The 21,379-nt window shown below is 40.2% G+C and overlaps 2 protein-coding genes across 5 annotated transcripts; one reads left to right on the forward strand and one right to left on the reverse strand.

The window, feature by feature from the left end:
• Positions 1-466: 466 nt before the first annotated feature.
• LOC135109219 (ruvB-like 2) lies at positions 467-12,995 on the reverse strand. Of its 3 annotated transcripts, none has more exons than XM_064020432.1 (12): positions 12,935-12,995; positions 10,376-10,524; positions 8,153-8,290; positions 7,562-7,737; positions 7,036-7,264; positions 6,346-6,455; positions 6,110-6,228; positions 5,639-5,751; positions 4,790-5,010; positions 3,129-3,267; positions 2,728-2,830; positions 467-918 (listed from the first exon to the last, which is right to left on the reverse strand). In XM_064020432.1, exons 2-12 carry the CDS (start codon positions 10,382-10,384, stop codon positions 890-892), a joined length of 1,386 nt encoding a protein of 461 aa, XP_063876502.1. In that variant the 5' UTR covers positions 10,385-10,524; positions 12,935-12,995; the 3' UTR covers positions 467-889. The 3 variants fall into 3 exon arrangements, with proteins under 3 accessions (XP_063876502.1, XP_063876501.1, XP_063876500.1); XM_064020431.1 differs by lacking the exon at positions 12,935-12,995 and adding an exon at positions 10,706-10,871 and having other exon boundaries at positions 10,376-10,521; XM_064020430.1 differs by lacking the exon at positions 12,935-12,995 and adding an exon at positions 10,706-10,871.
• Positions 10,561-21,100, forward strand: LOC135109218 (intraflagellar transport protein 81 homolog). 2 transcript variants are annotated; one of them, XM_064020429.1, is made up of 15 exons: positions 10,561-10,926; positions 11,577-11,724; positions 12,557-12,690; positions 12,820-13,000; positions 13,141-13,296; positions 13,504-13,699; positions 14,130-14,293; positions 14,933-15,016; positions 15,417-15,536; positions 16,400-16,606; positions 16,849-17,038; positions 17,802-17,926; positions 18,519-18,667; positions 19,073-19,201; positions 20,595-21,100. In XM_064020429.1, exons 2-15 carry the CDS (start codon positions 11,617-11,619, stop codon positions 20,689-20,691), a joined length of 2,040 nt encoding a protein of 679 aa, XP_063876499.1. In that variant the 5' UTR covers positions 10,561-10,926; positions 11,577-11,616; the 3' UTR covers positions 20,692-21,100. The 2 variants fall into 2 exon arrangements, with proteins under 2 accessions (XP_063876499.1, XP_063876497.1); XM_064020427.1 differs by having other exon boundaries at positions 11,580-11,724.
• The last annotated feature ends 279 nt before the right edge of the window (positions 21,101-21,379 follow it).

A 21,379-nucleotide genomic window follows, 5' to 3' on the forward strand; every position in this document is an offset into this window, starting at 1 on the left:
ACTAATTGATCCTATAATATATCCTAATGTAAGAAGGTTGCTGCAAATCCAAGGGTTAGTGTAATTTTTTTTGCAGCTTGCCTTTCCATACAGGCTGCTTAGTGAATGTAATGTGGAGGCATGTGAAAATTAAAGGGTAATTAGAGTATCTGCTGTGTTCCTTGTTAAAAGGCCAGTCATGTTATCCTAAAAAACAACTTGGCTTTTTGCTATAATCCATGGTAAACACCTTCAAACTATTACTGATCAGTCTCACTCTTGGTGGATATCCTTGATTAGTTTCTAGTAAGGGACAGATCAGTAAGTAATGATTAGTCCAGTAGAATGGGACATTGTTGAGTAGTGGGTTTGTAGTATCATGGATAATGCCTGTAAATACTTTCTTATTCTTGAACTTAATCAGAAACCTCATTCACTGCTTTTTAAATCTGTAATAAGCTCCAACCACAGAGATAAGGAAGAAACCTTAAATTGTAATTTGTTTATTTAATTCTGTACTGAGTAGTGACTTACAGCACTGCTATTCACAGTCAACATGTGTGACACAGGGAGTTCACTGACACAAACAAGGCAATGTTGCTCAAGAGGTTTTATGATTCAGACAGAGATAGGCTGGGTATGAATCCTGCTGCTGCAAAAGAAAAATGTAGCATTATAGGACTTTTATAGTTTCCAGAATTGTTTGCAGTTTCCTTCTTGAATGTTACCTTGCATGTGCAGGAAGTGATGAATAGTAAAGTAAAAAAAATATGAAAGAAATAATCTCATAAATACTATCAGGTATGCTTTATTAATAATGAATGAATGCAGGTTTGGTTGATGGCCAACTCCCATGGGGAGCCACACAGCCTCTCCAGGTAATTCCTGCTGGTCCACTCATGTTGTAGACTCAGCTTGTTTCCATCATTGTATCCGTTCCTGAAAACAACAAACATTAATGATGACAACACACACAAGGTAAGAATTAATTATAGAGAGGTGGAAGACTAGGAGGGGGTGGGGGAAATAGAGGGAAGAGTGGGGAGGAGGGGGTGGGAAATACAGGGAAGAGTAGGGAGGAGGGGGGAACAGAAGGAAGAGTAGAGGAGGGGGGAAATAAAGGGAAGAGTAGAGGGGAGGGGGAATAAAGGAAAGAGAAGAGGGGGAAATAGAGAGGGGAGGGGATGGGAAGAGGGAAGAGTAGGGAGGAGGGGGGGAAAGAGGAAAGAGTAAGGAAGAGGGGGTAGGAAAAGGGAAGAGTAGGGGGGGAGGGGGGAATAGAGGGAAGAATAAGGAGGGGGGTAATAGGGGGAAGAATAAGGTAGGGGCGAATAGGGGAGAGTAGGGAGGGGGAGAATAAAGAGAAGAGTAGGAAGGAGGGAAAATAGAGGGAAGAGTAGGAAGGGAGGAAAATAGAGAGGAGTATGAGAGGGGGGAATAGAAGGAAGAGAAGGGGGGTTAGAGAGAAAAGCAGGGAGGGTCTCGTCATAAGTGTTGGACTGGGGGATCCAACACTTACGGTGAAAAAGGCATGGTCCTTCAGCTTCACATCTCTGATTCATAGCATCCCCTCAGCATGCCTTGGGGCGTGTTAGAAAGCAGGAACCTGCCACAACTTTTTCTGCATCCTGCTGTATTATTGCGCAATAATTGTTTATTAATGTGGCTAAAATGAAAGAGTATTCATCTGAGACTATTGTGCAGATCATGGGCCTCAAGGAAGCAGGTCATTCAGTTTGAGAAATAACTGAACAGTAGGCAGCATCCAGGACAAGTCAAATGTTGTCACTGCAGTTCAGGGAAGAAGGGAATCATGATTATGCCTGAACCTAAAAAACAGTCTGGGAGCCCCAGAAAGACAACTAAGAGGGATGTTACTGTCTAACATGTGCAGTCGAGTCTGATATCAAGACCACTGGACGCTTTAAGACAGTAACAGCTCTGGGGCTCCCAGAACGTTTTTAAGATTCAGGCATTATCACAATTCCCTTCCTCCCTGAACTGCAGTGACCAACACTTGATTTGTTCTGGATGCTGCCAACTGTCCAGTTATTTCTCTAACTGAATGACCTGCTTCCTTGAGGCCCATGATCTGCATAGTAGCATCAGGAGAATACTCTTTCATTTTAGCCAAACAGAATGAATTATCACAATACATTATTGTGCAATAATAGGCCAGGATGTGGAAAAAGTCACAGCAGGTTACTGCTCTCCAACACGCCACGAGGCACACTGAGGGGAAGCTATGAGTCAGAGGCGTGAAGCTGAGGGATGTGGTGATGTCCTGGCAAGGGCTGATACTCTTGGCTAAAATGATTCACTCTAATGAGGACCATGCTTTTTTTGCTATAAGTATTGGACTCCCCAGCCAGGGGGTCCAATACTTATGACTAGCACTGTATACATTCAACACCAAGCAAATTCTGTTGAGTCACAATCAAGATAATTCATGACGCATCATGAATTGCCACTCCAGTTTAACACTGACTTGTATGGGTCTCAAACTAAGCTGATTAGTTCTAGCAGTATATTTGAAGACAACAGCAGACTTGCTGTGATTGACATCAAAAATAGGTCCAGCTGTGTGTGACATGTGAAAATGCATCTAATGTAAACATTTTTTTCAGGCACATACAAATCAATGTTAAACTGGAGTGGTGATTCATGATGCATCATGAATTATCGTGACAATTTGACTTGCTTCATGTGACTCACTTGGTGTGAACACACCCTTAAGCTATATTTTACCTTCATCAAACATAAATTCATCCTCATATTCTTTCAGGAATTTCTGGGATCTTTGTTCATCAATGAAAAGCTGATAAACTTTCTTCACATCAGGTATTGTTATCTGAAATAAAGATCTCATTTGTAATAACAACCTTCCTTGTTCATATATTGTGTTATTTAGTCAGTTTATTATTACCAGTTCTAGTTGAATAAATTTTATACACAGCAAGCCAATAATTAGCAATAACATGGAATTATGTTCCACTTAAATGTTCTGATCATTATAGCTTTGAGGTCTTTAAAATATCCTGTTTTGTACTGAAATTTGCAATCCATAATTCAACAAAAATAATTTAACAAGTGTGTATGGAATGGAATGTGTTTCATTCTGATTATTAGAAGGCACCACCCAATATCACCTGTTTCTCTTTCCTCTTAATAGCAACAAGATTTGCCAATGTGATCAACTGGATGGCGTATCGCAGGGATGTCTCCACACCAATTTTGGTCAGCACAACCAATGCTTCATCTTGAATTTCACAGTCTTCCTCTTCACATCTGAAAAGAACACTTTTGACTGAAATTCCCTTTGTGGATTCTAATACGGAGGAACCTCGGTTACCAAACGTCTCTCTTTCTGTACAACTCTGTTTTAGAACAAAAATTTTAACTCATAATTGCTTCAGTTGCCGTACCATAATTTGGTTTTCGAACAGTTACCTGATTTCAAATGCTACAAGATATAGCAAAAGCTGCCATTTATTATAATTCATAAATATTATATTATAATCTATAAATATTTTCTTAATTTTTATATATTTGGAGGAGAGACACACACAGTAACACAGTAATTCAATCTTTGAAATAAATTAAAAGTGATCCTGTTCAAGAACCAGGGTTACCATATCATGGAATTTCGTCTGCTAGTGTGGATATATTGTGACATTTGGCAGATGAGCATGGAATAAATTTCTGTGTTCACATCTTCCAAGAAACTCTGTGAATATGAAAAGAAATATGTACTAAAATTATGCAAAATTTGTGTTAACATATATTATCATAAGTGTATATATATAACTGTCAAAGTAATGTTAACTTCCTGAAATTAGCATACATTTCTCCTTTTATAATTAGTAGTGGATTCCATGTAGGTGTAGAAAAACAGACATCACTGAACTGGCAACACTCAACATTCCACACAGTGTTGTGTAGAAATACGGTAACCCTGTGAAAAACCTCGATGTAAACAAACAAGGTTTGGCGCTCAAGAGTAATCCCGAGCCTCCTGTGGCTCTCTCTATGACCTGCAAAGCCATCACTACTGCACAACTGCATTTTCCCAGCAGCAATATGTCTAAATGTTATGATTACCTTCATTTTGGCAGAGAGTGAGTTACTCCTGTGTTGCTCTGTAAAGATTCCATCACTTGATTGACAGAGAATGCCTGCATGGTCTAAACAATATCTTGTGATGAGTTCTGTCACTAAGTTCATTCAATGCATCCTTTCTGGATAAAAAATTTCTAAGCTGATGTTGTGGAGCAGCCATCTTAGCAGCGGGAACATCAGTCATTAACCGCTAAGATATAGTGAACCAGTGTCTAAGGATGGATTAATCTATTTTACATTGATTCCTATGGGAAAAATAGTTTTGCTTTTCAAAATTTCAAATTTCGAATGGCATTCAGGAATGAATTAAGTTCGAAAACCAAGGTTCCACTGTGTATTTTATTATTAAGAGAATATGAATCTCTACTCATGTCTGTCTTTTCCTTGTCTGAACCACGTAGAGATAAAGAGGTTGTAAATTAGGGAGTGGAACAGCTGAAAGAAGAAAGTGGCTACAAGTTAATATTCTACACAATTCAAAATTCATTCTACAATGCAAATACATATTTAAACCTTGCTGTATTTCATTATCTTCAAAGCCCTTAATAGACTAGGCATTTCTAATGCACTTAAACAATACACATATGTACCTGTATGCATAAATAGATCCAGTACTTACTCAAAACAAACATAAAACACAAAATTTCTACACTGAAGTGGAAAATAAATACAAACATCACAAGATACTGACCGGATTTTTAAGATTTCTTTGATTTCCTTCTCCTGGTATGGAACCGTCTTGATGATGATCATCCTGTCCAGCATGTCAATGGGTATGCCATGGGGGGACATGTTCTGGGTGCCTCGGATGCGGGTGATGCCTCGGTTGGTGGCCACAATCACTACAGGGGCCATGTCGTCTTCCAGGGCTCGGTTCAGGAAGGAGAAACACTCAATGTCCAGCATGTGTACCTGAAAAAATGATGGTCTTGTTTAGATAAAGTGCAATTTGCTGGACAAAAAGAAGAGGAAGAAGAGATGGTACACAATAAGTAAATCAGTTACATCACTCAAATCAACCATTATACCTCTAGTAACATATGTTGACTTTTACTAGCAACAAAACAGATTATGAAATTACTACTTACATCACACATTCTTATTTTGCAAATGGGTAAATGATAGGAAACAAGTCCTGCTACATTATGCCACTTTTAGCTATAGTGAAATGGCAATACTGATATCATAATGCAATATTATTTTGCCAGCATATTTCACATATAGCTAAAAACATCTACAATTCCAGCTCTAAACTAATTCACAGTTGAATTATTTGCCTGAAGGTCTGTATTTATTGCCAATATAACTAAATAATCCTGTAAGACACACTAGTTATGGAGGAAAAGGTGTATACTTCACTTAGTTCTGCCTTGAGTAAGCTATGAAGTGATAAAAGATGACTCAGAGGCATAAATGCACATAGAAATGTAACAATGACAGCAACTAAGTGTAGTCTTCAGACATATATAAAGATATGTACAACATAAAGACAACAGCAAACCCACATGAACAATGCTGTGGTTAGCAGCATGGCACTCACCTCATCCACAAAGAGAACACCGGGGACCAGCTCTGCCTTGCCTTCTTCCCGCCACTCTGCTACTTTGGCATTGATCTGCTGCCGCACCTCTCCCTTGATCTCACCAGTGTCCCCTGTGGATTCATCAATGAAGACTAAGTACAACAAACACTGAAAGGCTGCATGTTCGTGGAAAGCTACCTGTGAATAACCCAAGTTTGATGATCAAAGGAAAATTTTAAGAAGTGCAATTCCAGATAGTGAATGGAAACAGAGATGCAGATTACAAGAGAAGTTAAAAGCTTGCAGAGTAGCATTAAAAAATAATTATAAAATTCTGCTGCAGCCTATTCTTACAAAAAATGAGAAATGTGTCATATTGGGGTCCATGAAGTTGAAGATCCACAACACTATGTTCCATCTAAACAGCACCCAACCAAGAGCTAATCTGGGTCGTGTCTACTTGCAGTTCACACACACACATACACACACCTGAGAAGAGTGCCAGGAAGCCTTGAGTTCTGTTGTTAATGACATCTATCTCGTGCAGTGTGACAGTGTGTACCACTTCCTTCCTCTTCTGTAATTCTCCTTCTGGACACTGAACAAACCTATCAACAGAATTAATCTTCAGGCTCTGGATATATCTTTAAGGCCAGAGATGTTTAAATTCACATTAACATGGCACAAAAAATCTGCACATAACAGATTGAACATGAATGCCTCACCTGGTCTGGGGTCCTGTGGCATCATAGTCACGCGCCCGTGTGAATGAACGACCCAGCTTGGTGATCTTGCCAGTAGCCTTATCAATGGTTATCACATCACCAGCCTGGACCTGTGGAGAGAAATGGAGTCATGTCAGCTACTTGCAGGTCATGATGGCATTTGTTGGCCTAGTTACATTTTACATTCACCTATGGCAAGCAACATACCATTTATCTAACAATACTGATTTCTTGATCATCATCATCAGCGGTGTTTTGGCAGGTGAACACTATTGGCAACCATTTTCAAAGGCACAAAGGCACATCACTTGATTTATCTTTATATCAGTCAATCTCATAAAACTGCAACTATTAGTACATATACTATATCTTTATTCTTATAACAAGATAATGCCTCCACCATTCTTTCAAGTAGACTACATTCTTTCATATTGGTTGATAAATACTTGCTCTTTTTTTTTTTTTCAAGATATACACGAGAAGACTGCTTATTGATAGAAAACCTGAAAAGCATTGTTCATTAAAAGAAAAGTAAGAAATTAAATCATAAAGCACATTAGTTCCCAGCTATCCTGATACTTGTATTTACTCCTTACTTCCTTCCCTTTACCAGCTTGCATATCACTCCAACCCACACTCACTTCCTTACTCCAGCTCCTATCCCCCACATCACTACACCCTTGTCCTTACCTTCTCCTTTGTCAGGGACTCTATCAACTTGTTCCCAAGGTCATAGATTGTCTCCATCTCTGTGGTCTTGAGTGTTAACTTGCCCACCTTGGCGCCAGTACCTGTGGCAGGCCGGTCAATCTGCACCTCCACCACCTCACCCTCAATGATCTCCGTCTCCTCCTTGATGCGCACACCAATGGATCGCCTGAAGGCTTGTGTCAGCACCTCAGTCTTGGACATACCCAGACTGGTGTGGTGGATGTAGCAAAGGTCACACATAGGTTATGGTGGTAAACACACACACACACACACACACACACACACAGATTACTTGAGGAAGTAGAGAGTGCAAAGAATATTTAAAGAAAAAAAAATAAATGATAGTATTAAAAATGGGAAAATGAACTTCACTTGGTCTTGTAAAAATCTAAATAAGTAAAAACAGGCAAATACACGCACACAGTATGGCCACAAACACTCAAACCTAACACACATAACCCTTCACTATGTACACAACACACCTGCATACCCCCCTGGATCTCACCTGTATATTTCTGAGGCAGAGATAGCTGTGAAGGGAGTGTCGGAGCCGAGAGACTGAGCCAGACCCAGAGCAATGGCTGTTTTGCCTGTCCCTGGCTGGCCGGCTATCAGTACTGCCTGTCCTGCCAGCTTGCCCTCCTTGATCATGTTCTGTACTACTCCTGCTGCACGCCGGGCCTGCCAATAGTGAAATAATGATGTAAATTTGGTTAATAACATACAATATGTTATTAAGAGTACTTTCTTCAGATACTGGGAATGTAGTTGAGAAAGTTACACCTATATCTTCCATGAAAGTAATATCCTCAGTAAATATTGATTGATAGTATGTATTTTGTGCTTGTCCAGTTGCTTTCTCTCTCTGGCCCATATTCAGAAACAATTCGCTCTCTCATCACAACATTTCAAAGGCCACAGAGATGATTAGTCAGGTTTTCAAGCGTTTCTCCTGTTCTTGGTGTAGAAATCTTGTTAATTTCTCACTACAACCATAGAAACACTTTTAAAACCTGTCACTTCAACTAGAGCCTTTTAAATGTAGTGAAGGTGAAGTGCAAAAATGTTTCAGAATATGGTCTCTCTCTCTCCTCACCTTGATCTGGCCCACCATGCCCTGTGCCGAGGCCTTGGGAGTGAGGTCATCGGTCAGTCCCAGGCCCCGGATGTGGGAGTGAGCCCCAATGCGCTCGATCTTGGTCATCTCATGCTCCTCACTGGCTGCTAAGCTTACCTGTGGAAGGGAATGTACAGTAATGAAGAACATGATGATACCACCCTGCATTTTTCCACATCTTTCATAGACGTCCAACCCTTCAGGAAGTAAACATTTCACGCAAGGAAGCTACAGAATGCCTGACTTCTGATCTTTCTAAAATTTCTGATTGGGGCAGAGCAAACTTGGCATTGTTCAATGCCTCAAAAAACTTAATTCCTCCATCTATCAACTCGACACAATCTTCCAGACTACTATCCCCTCTTCTTTAATGACACTCAACTGTCCCCCTCTTCTACAATGAACATCCTCAGTCTGTCCTTTACTTATAATCTGAACTGGAAACTTCACATCTCATCTCTAGCTAAAACAGCTTCTATGAAGTTAGGTGTTCTGAGACGTCTCCACCAGTTTTTCTCACCCCCCCAGCTGCTAATTCTGTACAAGGGCCTTATCCGTCCATGTATGGAGTATGCTTCACATTTTCAGAGGGGTTCCACTCATACTGCTCTTCTAGACAGAGTGGAATCAAAAGCTTTTTGTCTCATCAACTCCTCTCTTCTAACTGACTGTCTTCAGCCTCTCTCTCTCTCTCATCGGCGAAGTTGCATCTCTAGCTGTCTTCTACCGCTATTTTTATGCTAACTGCTCTTCTGATCTTGCTAACTGCATGCCTCCCCTCCTCCCGCAGCCTCACTGCACAAGACTTTCTTCTTTCTCTCACCCCTATTCTGTCCATCTCTCTAATGCAAGAGTTAACCAGTATTCTCAATCATTCATCCCTTTCTCTGGTAAACTCTGGAACTCTCTGCCTGCTTCTGTATTTCCACCTTCCTATGACGAATTCCTTCTAAGAGGGAGGTTTCAAGACACTTATCCTTCAATTTTTGACTACTGCTTTGGACCCTTTTATGGGACTGGCATCTCAGTGGGCCTTTTTTATTTATTGAATTTTTGTTCCCTTTGGCCAGTGTCCTTCCAACATAAAAAAAAAAAAAGATGTATGTTATTGTTCACATACATACATTTGAGGGCTGGTTGCTTCCCTGTGTCTGAAATTTTGATATGAAGAATCTATATATATATATATATATATATATATATATATATATATATATATATATATATATATATATATATATATATATATATAAAGTGAAACAAAAGATTTAAAACAATAAAATTCATGCATCCAAGAAACTGTTTGCAATTCATTATTAACAAACTTAAAATTACAAAGACCTAAAAAAAAAAAGTTCAGAAATTATAGTAGAATGCACTAGTTGAAAACAAAAGTATAGAAGCTCTGAAACAATAAAATTCATGCAAAATGTTAGGACAATAATATTCACGCATTTACGGCAATGTAATGAGAAACTGCCTTCAGTAAGTGTTTAGCTGATCTGTGGTCATTAGAACATTGGTCCCAAAGTTTTACAAATTGTCCATGTTGCTGGCATATCTTGTTTTTTTTGGTGACGTCCCGTCAAATTAAGTCCATACTGCCAACCTTCAACATCATTATTTGTTGTGACACTCCTTGCAAACGCACACCAAGCGGTGGGAGGCCACACCTCACATCTCAGCTACGTAGTAGTAGTGGCAATAAAAATGGCCAGAGTTGGTCGTTCAGAATGATCAAAATTGGTATTTCAGAATTATTCAAGATGACAGTTCGTGTTGGTATTTCAGAATGGTCCGAGTTGGACCTACCCTAAGACAAAGACCCTTCTACTACGACCACAAAGCATACCCTCTTGCTCCAGGCAAGACACACGCCTACCACAGCCACATGACAGACCCTCCTACTACTAAGGGAAACTACAGGGCACGTGGCAGTCCATACATAACAGTTTCCTTCTACTATCCCTTCCCATGAATTTGTCTTACCACTTACAAGCCTCTAGATAATAATAAAAAAAAAAAAAATGCCCGATTGCTAATTCCACATGGAGCAATTGGGCAGTCGGCACATTTAAGACAGTACTCAAGGCTACCCAGTTTCTGTTTGTGCTGCACCGGTCCCTGGTTCACCTTACTACTGCAAACGACCTCAGGGTTTGATATACTAACGTAAAAGGACAAAAATTAAGAGTAACTCACCCCCGCCATGGTGCCGCGTGCCACTCCTGTGTTGTGAAGGCGGACTGAGCGCTGATTGGCTGCAGCACCGGGACGCTGTCCGCTTATTGGCTCACATTGGGTCTCGATCTTGGTCGGTCTTTGCAACGGCTTGCTACATTTGTGTCCTACTAACATAATAGAAAAAGCTGGTAGTTATTTGGATTAATATAAAAAAAAGTCCGTAAAAAAAGCGCGTTAAATATCGCACAATATCATGAAAAGTAACACTAATAACCCAACAGAACAATTTTTTTTAGTTAGCTTTACACATGGCACTAAAAACAATACTAATTACTCTGAATACCTTACGTTTCATGTTTCGAGGATTTTTAACTTCCAAAGCAATCAGTTGGGTGCACATATAACCATTCCGTAGATTAGTTCTTATGAAGCTGAAAACACAGGGAGGAAGCTGGGCGTCACCGTCACCATGACAACGGTACACAACAGAGCGACACATTGTAACATTCCAGTGCGCAGAGACAACGAAGTTGGGCAACCTTTACTGCAATAACTTCAAAACTACAATAGTGAGAATGTCTCGACTGCCATGAGAGAGAGAGAGAGAGAGAGAGAGAGAGAGAGAGAGAGAGAGAGAGAGAGAGAGAGTCGCAGATTAAAATAACTTAATCACCTTCACGAGCCACCAATATTTTACAAACTGAAAGAGTGCATCCTATTTTGTGTATGGAATACTTTAAGCAGAAATAAATCTCTCAAATTATCAAAAGTAATGGTGTACACTCATATATGCCCCTATTACCTTTACAACATAAAGAGAAGAGCTGTGGTCTTATTTTTTATTGTTTCAAGGAGAATGACTTTGCTGCATCCTTCTTTACTTTTAAAAGGAGATAAAAAAAATGCCTTATTTTTTTTTTCAAACAAGACATTATTACCGCCTCATTTTCAGTTGTCATTTGTCTGGTGTGTAAAAAAAATTCGCCTGATCTCTTAGACTTGAACATTAAAATTTCACTCACTGGAGAAATGTATAGAAACTTTGCCTAATCTTTCAAACAGATCATTAGCAGAATTTCCATCTCATTTTCAACTGTCAGATTCTGGTGCTGTATTTTACCTTCATTCAAGCAGGAGAAAATGTAAAGAAAACGTGCCTTATCTTTAAAACTAAACACTTATCTCATGTTCATCTATTACACATAACTCTCGCATCTAGCAGATTTGAAGTGCTGGAAACAGGTGACTGACAAGCAACCATGAGTGAGGAAATCAAGTTTATAGTGGGTGAGCTGAACAAGCCGCCCTACAGTCGCAACTACAACCTCATCTCCTTTGACAGCCTGAATGCAGAGTCTTTGCTGCAGGTGGGTGGGCGGGTCATTGGTTCTCCCTTCTGTTATGTCATGTAATGCTGGTGATGCTCTTGTGTCTTCCCCAAACTTCATTAACAGAATTTCCATTTAATTTTCCGTTGTCAGATTCCGGTGCTGCAGTTTCCTCTTCTATTGTTTACCGTACTGCTACTGATTCCCTACTCCTTCCCCACTTTCCTTTTCTATTTTCATGTGCTCCTGTGATTGTCGTATGCCTTCCCGTCCCCTCCTGAAGGAAAAGGAGGAGGAGGAAGAGGATTAAGAGGAGAAAGAGGAGGAAAAATATATTATATAAATTGCTTGATATGTAGATTACAAGGAGAAGAAGGAAAAGAAGAAAACTATGTATTAAGATGCGCTTTTTTACCTATTGATTATGCATTTTCTTTTTCTTTCTCTTTTATCTGTCTTTCAATTGTTTCAGTCTTCTTGTCACTCTCTGCTTCTGTTTCTGTTTCTGTCTACATCAATCAATCTGCCAGTCAGTCAGTCAGTCAGTCAGTCAGTCAATCTGTCTCTCAACTCACATGTAAATGTAAATTTGAGCTGTAGCCTTTGCAATGGCAACTCTAAGAAACTTGTATCCTTTACAGGCTTTCTTGGTCTTTCTGTTTCTTCTCCCCCATCTTCCAAATGTGCAGTACTTCTTTGCTTTCTTCTATTTCAGTTTGGGTGGTGGTGAATGTGCAGTCCCTGAGTGTTTTGTTCGCACATTTCAGGTCCTCAACAAATGTATTCACCAAGATCAACTCCAAGAATAAGCTGGAGGTGGTGGTGAACAGGAAGTCCCAGAGTGTTTTGTTTCCACACACATACATTTCAGGTTCTCAATGATGTATTCGCTGAGATTGACTCCAAGAACAAGTTGGACATTCGGGAGGAGGAGCCAGAGCAGATGGCCGTCAGGATGCTGGGGATGCTGCGGATTCTCAAGTACAAACCTCCAGATGAAGCAATGTGAGTGTGTGCAGTGTAGCCTGAATCTCTCCCAAGGTCTCTTATGTTTACACTTAACATATGAACCACTACAGCTCACCAGCCTGGGAATTGTGGCTGTAGCATGCACTGTTTACCATGACATTTCAGGAACAATTTCCGTCAAGGGTTGGTATCTGGGGACAAGCACGTCATCTACCCCATCCTGATGTGGCTGCTGCAGAGGATGGACGAGCTGAAGAAGAGAGCATACCTGGCCAAGTACCTCGTGAAGCTAGATGTTCCTGCGGAGATGCTTGGTGATGCAGACGTGGCTGATGTGCATGCTAAGGTATGGCTAATGACTTCTGGGGGCAGAGAATTGATGATATATAAGTCTATAATTTAACATTGCTTTATAAATTACCTTAAAAACTGTGAATGATTTTTAAGAGTATTGAGATATTAATTCAGTCTTCACCTTTGTTTCAGTACGAGGAACTCATTGACCAGTTCAAGAATGTGCACCGGGAGTATGAGGCACTGCGGACAAGTGGGTTCTCTACGGCAGAACTGCGGCGGGACATCACAGCCATGGAGGAGGAGCGGGACCTGGTGTTGCGCAGGATTGAGAGGATGAAGCAGAAGGTCAGCCACTAGACCAGCCACCTGAATTGAATTATAACTTACAATGAATCCTTGTTAAAACTCACACTGAATCCTTATTAAAATACAATGAATTATTATTACAACACACTGAATCCTTATAAGTAAATAGATATTTATAAATCTATGCATAAGTTGTATGTGAGACCCCAGGCAAATAACCTCACCCTCTCCACATCCCTGGTACAGGTTGAAGGAACCCCAAACAATGATGCTATGTTGATATCAGCACGAGGTTTGCGACAGGAGAGGGAGAAACAGAAGGAGATGGTCCAACAGAAAGCCAACCTTCAGGCAGCCAGTCAGTTGCTGGAGCAGAGAATATCCCGTCTGCAGGCACAGCTCAAGGACATCCGCAAGGCTGGCATAGGCACCACTCCTGAAGGTGAGGTAATTGTTGTCACCACCACTATACTGTCAGAAAGATGTACTGTTATGTTCATGAGTCATCTGTGTTTGTTTTCTTGCTTTTATGTTGTTGTGAATAGAAGTCATAATGAAGGAAAAGCTGAACTGACATTGGTGATGGTTTTCCTCTTTGGTTACACTTTTGCAGACTCAGGATTACTTTCTAACTAGGTGCTGACTTTTACATTTGACTAACTCTCACTACTGACATACAAACATACAGTATTTCATTCATTTCATTCACATCAAATAGGAGAGTCAAGACTTATCTACTGACTGACTGACTGACTAAATGACTATCTAGTGACTGACTACTTTTGACTTACTCTTATGGATATGCAACCACACAATACACCTACATTCATTTCCTGAACAACATATAAGACAGCCTAGACTCACTCACCCAGGGTTGCTGCAGAGGCTTGAGGAGGACATGAACGTGAACAGCTATATAGTGAAGGAGAAGCTGCCCAAGGAGGTGGCAATGAGGCAGCGGCTGGTGGAGACCCTGCAGCGTGTGGCAGCTCAGCCAGCCATGGGGCAGCAGGAGATAGACCAAGTTAACAAACAGGTTGGATGTTTATCATAAGTCATAGTTCAGGTGTCTTCCTTCAGTATAAATGTGTCTGTCATCATTAAATGGGCAATAAATAACGTCTGGCTTCAGTGAACTTAAGTATTTGATAAGTCATTGGTACTTGGCGAAAAGATGTGTATATAATCTCATAGGTGTCAGGTAACAGGTGTCTGCTCTTATTGAAATCATTAGACTCATTTCTGCTTCATTAATTCCAATATACAAATGTCAACTTAATTTGTCATACAAAGACACATGTATTCATTGTGGTCAGTATAATGACATGCATATCTGTCAGTTATATCAGTCCATAAAATGTTTAACTTATATTAGATGACAGATTACCATGTGTGGTCTCTTTGGATAGTAAATAAAAGCTCTCTGCTCATGCCACTGATAAGATTGACTGAAACTTATTATGAACCTTGTTTTTCCTCTTGATTCTAGACTAGAAATAGAACTCCAATGATGAATAAACTTGCAGCAACAACATAACAGTGATGATGACAGAAATTATATAAATATTTTTTTATCTAAGAGGGGCTCTGGGTTAATACAACAAAAAGTTACAAATAAAAAAGGCCCACTAAGAGTATCACTGAATTATTATCTCATTATTGCCATGCACCACAGATTCAGTTCCTGACCAGTGAAATCAACAACTTGAATGAAGCACGCATGAAGGAGGTGGAGGAGGATGAGAGTCCAGAGAGCAAGGTAAGCAGTGTGGAGGAAGGAGTTGCATCCTATCACCTCTGTTGTTGTTGTCATCTGAGTGAAGATATTACTTTGAATGGAAGAAGAGATGGTTGGTGGTGGGCCTTACTATTTGTTTACTTGATGAATGTAGCATTAATTTTCCTTACAATTAGTTAGGGAAGCTTACAACTTAATATTGTCACTGTAGAAGTAAACATATAAAAGAGCAAGTTCAGTCTCTTTACTGCACTTTTAGTTGTCTTTTACAATGTCTAGGGATTACAGTGGCAGTGCTCTTGCAACCCAGAGGCTATGTGTAACCAGGCCACCATACCTACCACATGAGGAAATGATAATGAATAATGTATCCCTAAAACAATATTTTCCTCAGTGACCTCTCTATGTTTCTTCCTCTCAGGTTGGGAAGCTGTCATTTTTCCGTCAGAATGCTGCCATCATCAACAGGAAGAAGGAGCAGACGGCTGAGAAGCTGAATGAGCTGCGTGGTGAAATAACAAATTATCGGGAGGATATGAGGGTGAGTGAGGGGTGTGGTTGGAGAGCAGGAGCAGAATGCATTACAGAAGTGATAAGGAAAAAAAATAGATGGTTTGGTCACATAGTAAAAAAAAAAAGAACACCAGGAACTGATTAAAAGATTAAGAGCTTGGAGAAAACTGGCTGGGGGAAGAAGATCAAGGGGAAGGCAAAGAGTGAGATGGAGGGATGGGAGCCAAAGAGGAGGATGCAAGGAACAGAAACAACTAGAGGAGACTTGAACATGGCACCAACCCATGATTCCAGTGAAATGATGAAAAGAGAAGGGGGAGGTGTTCTAATCTGATGGAAGGCAATGTGATTAAACAATCCTGATTTTTCTTTAGATAGCCATAAAAAAATAATTCCTTTGATATCCACTAATATTATGTACAGGTGGGGTTAAATCAATCACACAGACTGGATTATGTAGAGAAATTAAGTGGCTAAAAAATTTCTTGCGTAGTACTGCAACAACTAAGGTCATATGACACCAAGGATCATGTGGAGATAAAAACAAAAATGACTAGGTAAAGCACGTTAAATATCACCAGGTGGACAGCAGAACAGTAACAGGTGAACCAAGGGAGACAAGGAAACCCACATGGTTATCCTTGAGTGCTGCACCTGGTCCACAAGGCTCTGTTGCTTTACAGTCCAACACTCCTCAAAGACCACATTTCTTACTCAATTTCTAGAACATGGAAACAACTAAGGCAATTCACTGGGGAGAAAAATCAGCATAATACTCTAATCCAACCATAGGAGTACTATATGTAGCACTCTGTACTCAGGTGTAACTTGAACCAGTCTCCCTTGTGGTTGTGACATGGCATGACCCTCTCCTTGGCTGGCATTTTTCAGGAAAAACAAGAGCAGCTGAAGCAGTTTTCTGGAGAGCAGGTGTTGCGTGGAGAGGAGTTCAAGCGGTACGTCAACAAGCTGCGCGGCAAGAGCTCTGTGTACAAGATGAAGCGTGCCGAGCTGAGTGACCTGCGGGCTGAGTATGGCATCCTCAGCAGGACTGAGGAGATACTCAAGGCCAAGGATGCACAGTTGCTGGAGCAGCTGGTAAGGTATTAGAACTTCCTCATACAATTATTATTTGGCAGGTTAATTCATTTCACCAAAGCCTGACATCACATTTATACATTGCTTTTGTTGCCTGATTCTTTAACAGAATGCAATGGAAGTTCAGATGGGAGTGTCAGCCTTCCTCATACAAATATTATTCATAATAGATTCCTTTACTTCACCACAGTCTAACATCTTATCTATACATACACTGATTTTGCTGCCTGGTACTTTAACAGAATGCAATGGAGGCTAAGATGGGAGTGTCAGGTTTCCATGAAGCTCAGGAGAGCATGGAGAAGGTGTCCTCCATGAAGGCCACCATTGATATCCGGAAGGGAGAGACTCTGGAGGAGATGTCCAGCATGGTGATGGAGCTGAACAGGAAGATTGCCGAGAGGAAGGCACATTTAGCTCCCATCATCAAGGGTGAGTTATTGCTGGTGATGATCTACACACCAAGCTTCTACATAACACTTCCTGGACTGCAGCTTTGTCGTAATAAGCAATAAATATCCACCATCCACACTCTTGTAGGTGCCACTAAAAGTCTTTACAATCTAACAATACACTTTTTAACTTTGCCATTTTGAATATAGTGAGCATGCTTCTTGTCATCTTTAAAGAGAAGTAGCCTTATGCTGTGCTGTGGCGAGAGAGAGGAATGGAGGTGTGATATTGTAGTGACAGGACAATCAAGGCTGACCATCTATCTGGGCCTTGGTGATCATCTTGATCTGATTGGTAGAATGTTGCTTACCATGAGTGTCCTGCCTGATGTTCATTCCCTTTGGTGATCTCTCATGGCCTGTCCTCTGATAAATTCCTGTCTTTCTGTTACACTTTGAAAAAGGACATTGCAGATAACCAGTACTTCTAATATTGAATGGTTAAAGAACTGAATCCTATGCTTGCAATGGCAGATGAATGGAATAGACTCAGTAATCAAGTTGTTAATGTTGAGTCATTAAGGAGTTTTAAAAGATTAGACAAATTTATGGAGGATGACAGGTGGAACTGGGTAGATATTTTTAATAGAGGGACTACCATGTGTAGGCCTGATGGTTCTTGCAGCTTCCCTTATGTTCTTATTTTCTTATGTTCTTATGTAATGGCCTGGGATATCACGATAGGTATGTTTGGTGCAGCTCATATCTGAGCAATCCGATACATTCAAGTGCTTCCTCTGCAGAGCTTCGCCCACTGAGGCAAAAGATGCAGGACCTGACTGTGGACTACAATGAGAAGAAGCACTCCTATGACTCTGTGGCAGCTGGACTGGACTCTAACATGGCTAAACTGGAACAAGAAGTCAAGGTGTGACACCATTTTTTTTTTTCTTGCTCCATAGCAAAGCAATAAACCAATTTACTTTATTTTATGATTTAGCATCAATCAAAATAATAATCTGCCTGCATTGGCATTTTCAGACAATTTACAGTAGTTCTTTATTTAGCTCTCAGTTACCCTCCATTAAAAACAAAAGAATAAATAAATAAATGCAAATAACAATAAATAAGATGAGTAAATCTATAAATAAATAAAATAAAAATAAATGAAGATAAAATAAAACAAATAAGTATATATAATGTATATGAACACGAATAAAAAAAAAAAAAATAATGAAATAAAAGACAAAGTATAAATAAATATTTGTAAAGTAACTGGCTTGCAATTTTCAACCAGTTAGAGGGGATGAGTTTTGTGTAGCTGGTGACTTTATAGCAACAGAATTTTTTATTCCAGAATCTTATGAAGACTATTAAGAATCTTATCACAGTGAAAGGCAGTGCATGAGCTTTGTCCATAGTGTTAACAGAAGATTATGTTTGCCTGTGTAAGGGTAGGCATGGATACTACTTTATTTGTACAACATCAATGCATTTATGTGTTCCTGTGCACCTCCCAGGGTCTGCGAGATGAAATAATAAAGTCAGAGACTCAATTCCAACTGCAGACAGCTGAGAAGGAAATCATGAGCTTCAAGCAGCAACAAGCGAGTGATGAGATCAAGCTGTACCTCTCCAATGATCCCCAAGACAAAAAGAAATCCCTAAGGTGAGAATGCAATTTTTCCACGCAGGAGTAGCTTCTCCTCCCGGATTGTGTGCCATACAAACAAAATTCAATTTACAAATGTAAGACTCACAAATTTTTTTAAATTATTGACAAAATAACTGTCTTTTTACTGATCTATTAAAACAAAATTCCCACCTACAAATAAAACCCTAAAAAAATTACTTAAGAAATCACACACACACACACACACACACAAAAAAAAAAAAAAAGTATGGTTGATATTAATTTACAAGAGAAAAAACTCATTTGCAAAGTGAGATTCACCCGCACAGTACCACATGTGGTGCAGGAGGCAGGGATACTCATTACAGCAGTCCACATGCAGGGATAAACATGAGTGTCCCACACAGGAAGAGCACACTTTCCCATGAGTCTCTGTTACAGGGAGCAGCTGGTGACCAATATAGCAGAGCAGGAACGACTTGGGCGTCTCCTGCGGGAGGATCAAAAGGCAGCAAAGGACCTGGTCCAGACATCTGCCAAGCAGCTTGGGATGTGGCGGGATGTTGTTAAGTACGCTCCTGGTGTCTCTGTACATGGCCTGGTTTGGTACAGGTCTTTTTTATTCCCTTCCACTCTCAACTGTGTGTCTTATTTTGTTGGTGCAAGTCTCCTTTTCTTCTTTCATGTTTATTTATTTATTTATTTATTTATGTTTCATGTCATGTGCCTTGTTTGATGTCTCCTTTTTTTTTCCCTTTCACTCTTAATTCACTGTTTTGTTTGGTAAGTCTCCTTCATTTCCTTTCATTTTCAACTTACTGTCTTGTGTGTGTGTGTACGTGTGTGTGTATGTGATTAATTATAAATACATAGTTGTGATGCACATCAAGTGTAACTTTCATTATGTATGTATGAAGATGTGTGTGTGTGTGTGTGTGTGTGTGTGTGTGTGTGTGTGTGATTCACCTACAGTTATCTGATGGTCACCCAGCCAGCTGTTCCCCTACGGAAAGAGCTCAGAGCTCATAGTGACCAATCTTTGGGTAGGACTGAGACCACTGACACACCACACACTGGGAGAGTGAGGTCACAACCCCTTGGGTTACATCCCATACCTACTTGCTAGTAGGTGAACAGGGGCTACACATTGAGAGGCTTGCCCATTTGCCTCACTGTGCTCGGGATTCGAACCCGGGTCTTCTTGGTTGTGAGCCGAGCGTGCTAACCACTACACTACGTGGTGTGTGTGTGTGTGTGTGTGTTTATATATTTACATAGTTATGAAGTTGTACAGGAAAAGTACTATGTTTATATTGACATATGTGTGTGTGTGTGTGTGTGTGTGTGTGTGTGTTGTGTTTATATATTTATATAGTTATGAAGTCGTACAGGAAAAGTACTATGTTTATATTGACATGTGTGTGTGTGTGTGTGTGTGTGTGTGTGTGTGTGTGTGTGTGTGTGTGTGTGTGTGTGTGTGTGTGTGTGTGTGTGTGTGTGTGTGTGTGTGTGTGTGTGTGTGTGTGTGTGTGTGTGTAATTTATTCTGTGGCCAGATTTTCAGGTGATATGTAAGTGAAGATTTCCCAATATTCACGTTGTAGATATGGACATTGGAGAAGCTTTTCTAAATGATTAAAACATTTTTGGGTCAGCCTTGACTGTCGTAACACTGCACACAGATGCACACATATGTACACCTGGGGTACTGATAGGGCTGAATAGAAATGTGTTAAATTCCTGATACTCCACACTAGCTTGGAAATCACCACCAGTATAATCAGCAGGCTCAGAATCACTAAGCTTTATCTCCTCTAGCTCACTCAGAATCACTCCCCACTACCTCTTCTAACCCAGATGCAGAATCACTCAGCCTCTTCTAACCCAGACTCAAAATCACTCAGCCTCATTTCTAACTTGGACTCAGAATCACTCATCACTGCCTCTTCTAACATTTCATTCAGACTCCTGGAGGTGAAGAAGAAGTGTCTGGAGGCGGCTCGGAATGGCATGGGAGTGATGACCAGGAGCATTGGTGGGGAGGCCTTGGTACTGACGTAAGCTGGCCACTGGTGCTTTGAAGGGTGCTCATCTATACTGCTGTTGGCCAACCTTCTTGCTAACCTGAAAATTGGAGAAAAAAAGAGGACGTAAACTTCAGGAGCCTATTATGACCTATTAGATGTGACAGTAATGTGATATTTTCAATTTCCTTGAACTCAATAGCCATTTTCACTGTCAGGAACACCAAGGAGGGATTCCAAACATTTTATATCGTACAGTGTTAGTTTCAATGTAGGTAAATATGTAATGTCCATTGCTTTGATCTACACTGAGTTCCTGAGTCTATACTGAGGCTTTTCTTGTTCTTGTTCCTGTATGGGTTAGTTCTTGCATGGATGATTTTATTCTTCTAGCAAAGTTTAATAGTGTATATCATAAAGGTGTAAAGGTGTTTTCCTGATTAACATTTCTGTGTCTGATTCTCTCCTGCCTGTTACTCTGTCAACTCTACCACTATATTTCCAAAGTGGTTGTCTTTTGTATCACATATTCTGAGTTTTATGAACAGTTTTACATTACCTGTACACATCTTTTCTGTGTGTTCTTGTGTGGCTGTGTTGCACAACACTTTCTACTTATTTTCATGTGCATCTTAACTGTCTCCATAGCAAAATTATGTAAAAATATTGTAAATCTACAGGGAATGCCACATGTAAGCCCAGTGGCTTTTGTAGCTTCCCTTATG

The sequence above is a fragment of the Scylla paramamosain genome, chromosome 18, assembly GCF_035594125.1.
Source record: "Scylla paramamosain isolate STU-SP2022 chromosome 18, ASM3559412v1, whole genome shotgun sequence".
NCBI classification, from domain to species: Eukaryota; Metazoa; Arthropoda; class Malacostraca; order Decapoda; family Portunidae; genus Scylla; species Scylla paramamosain.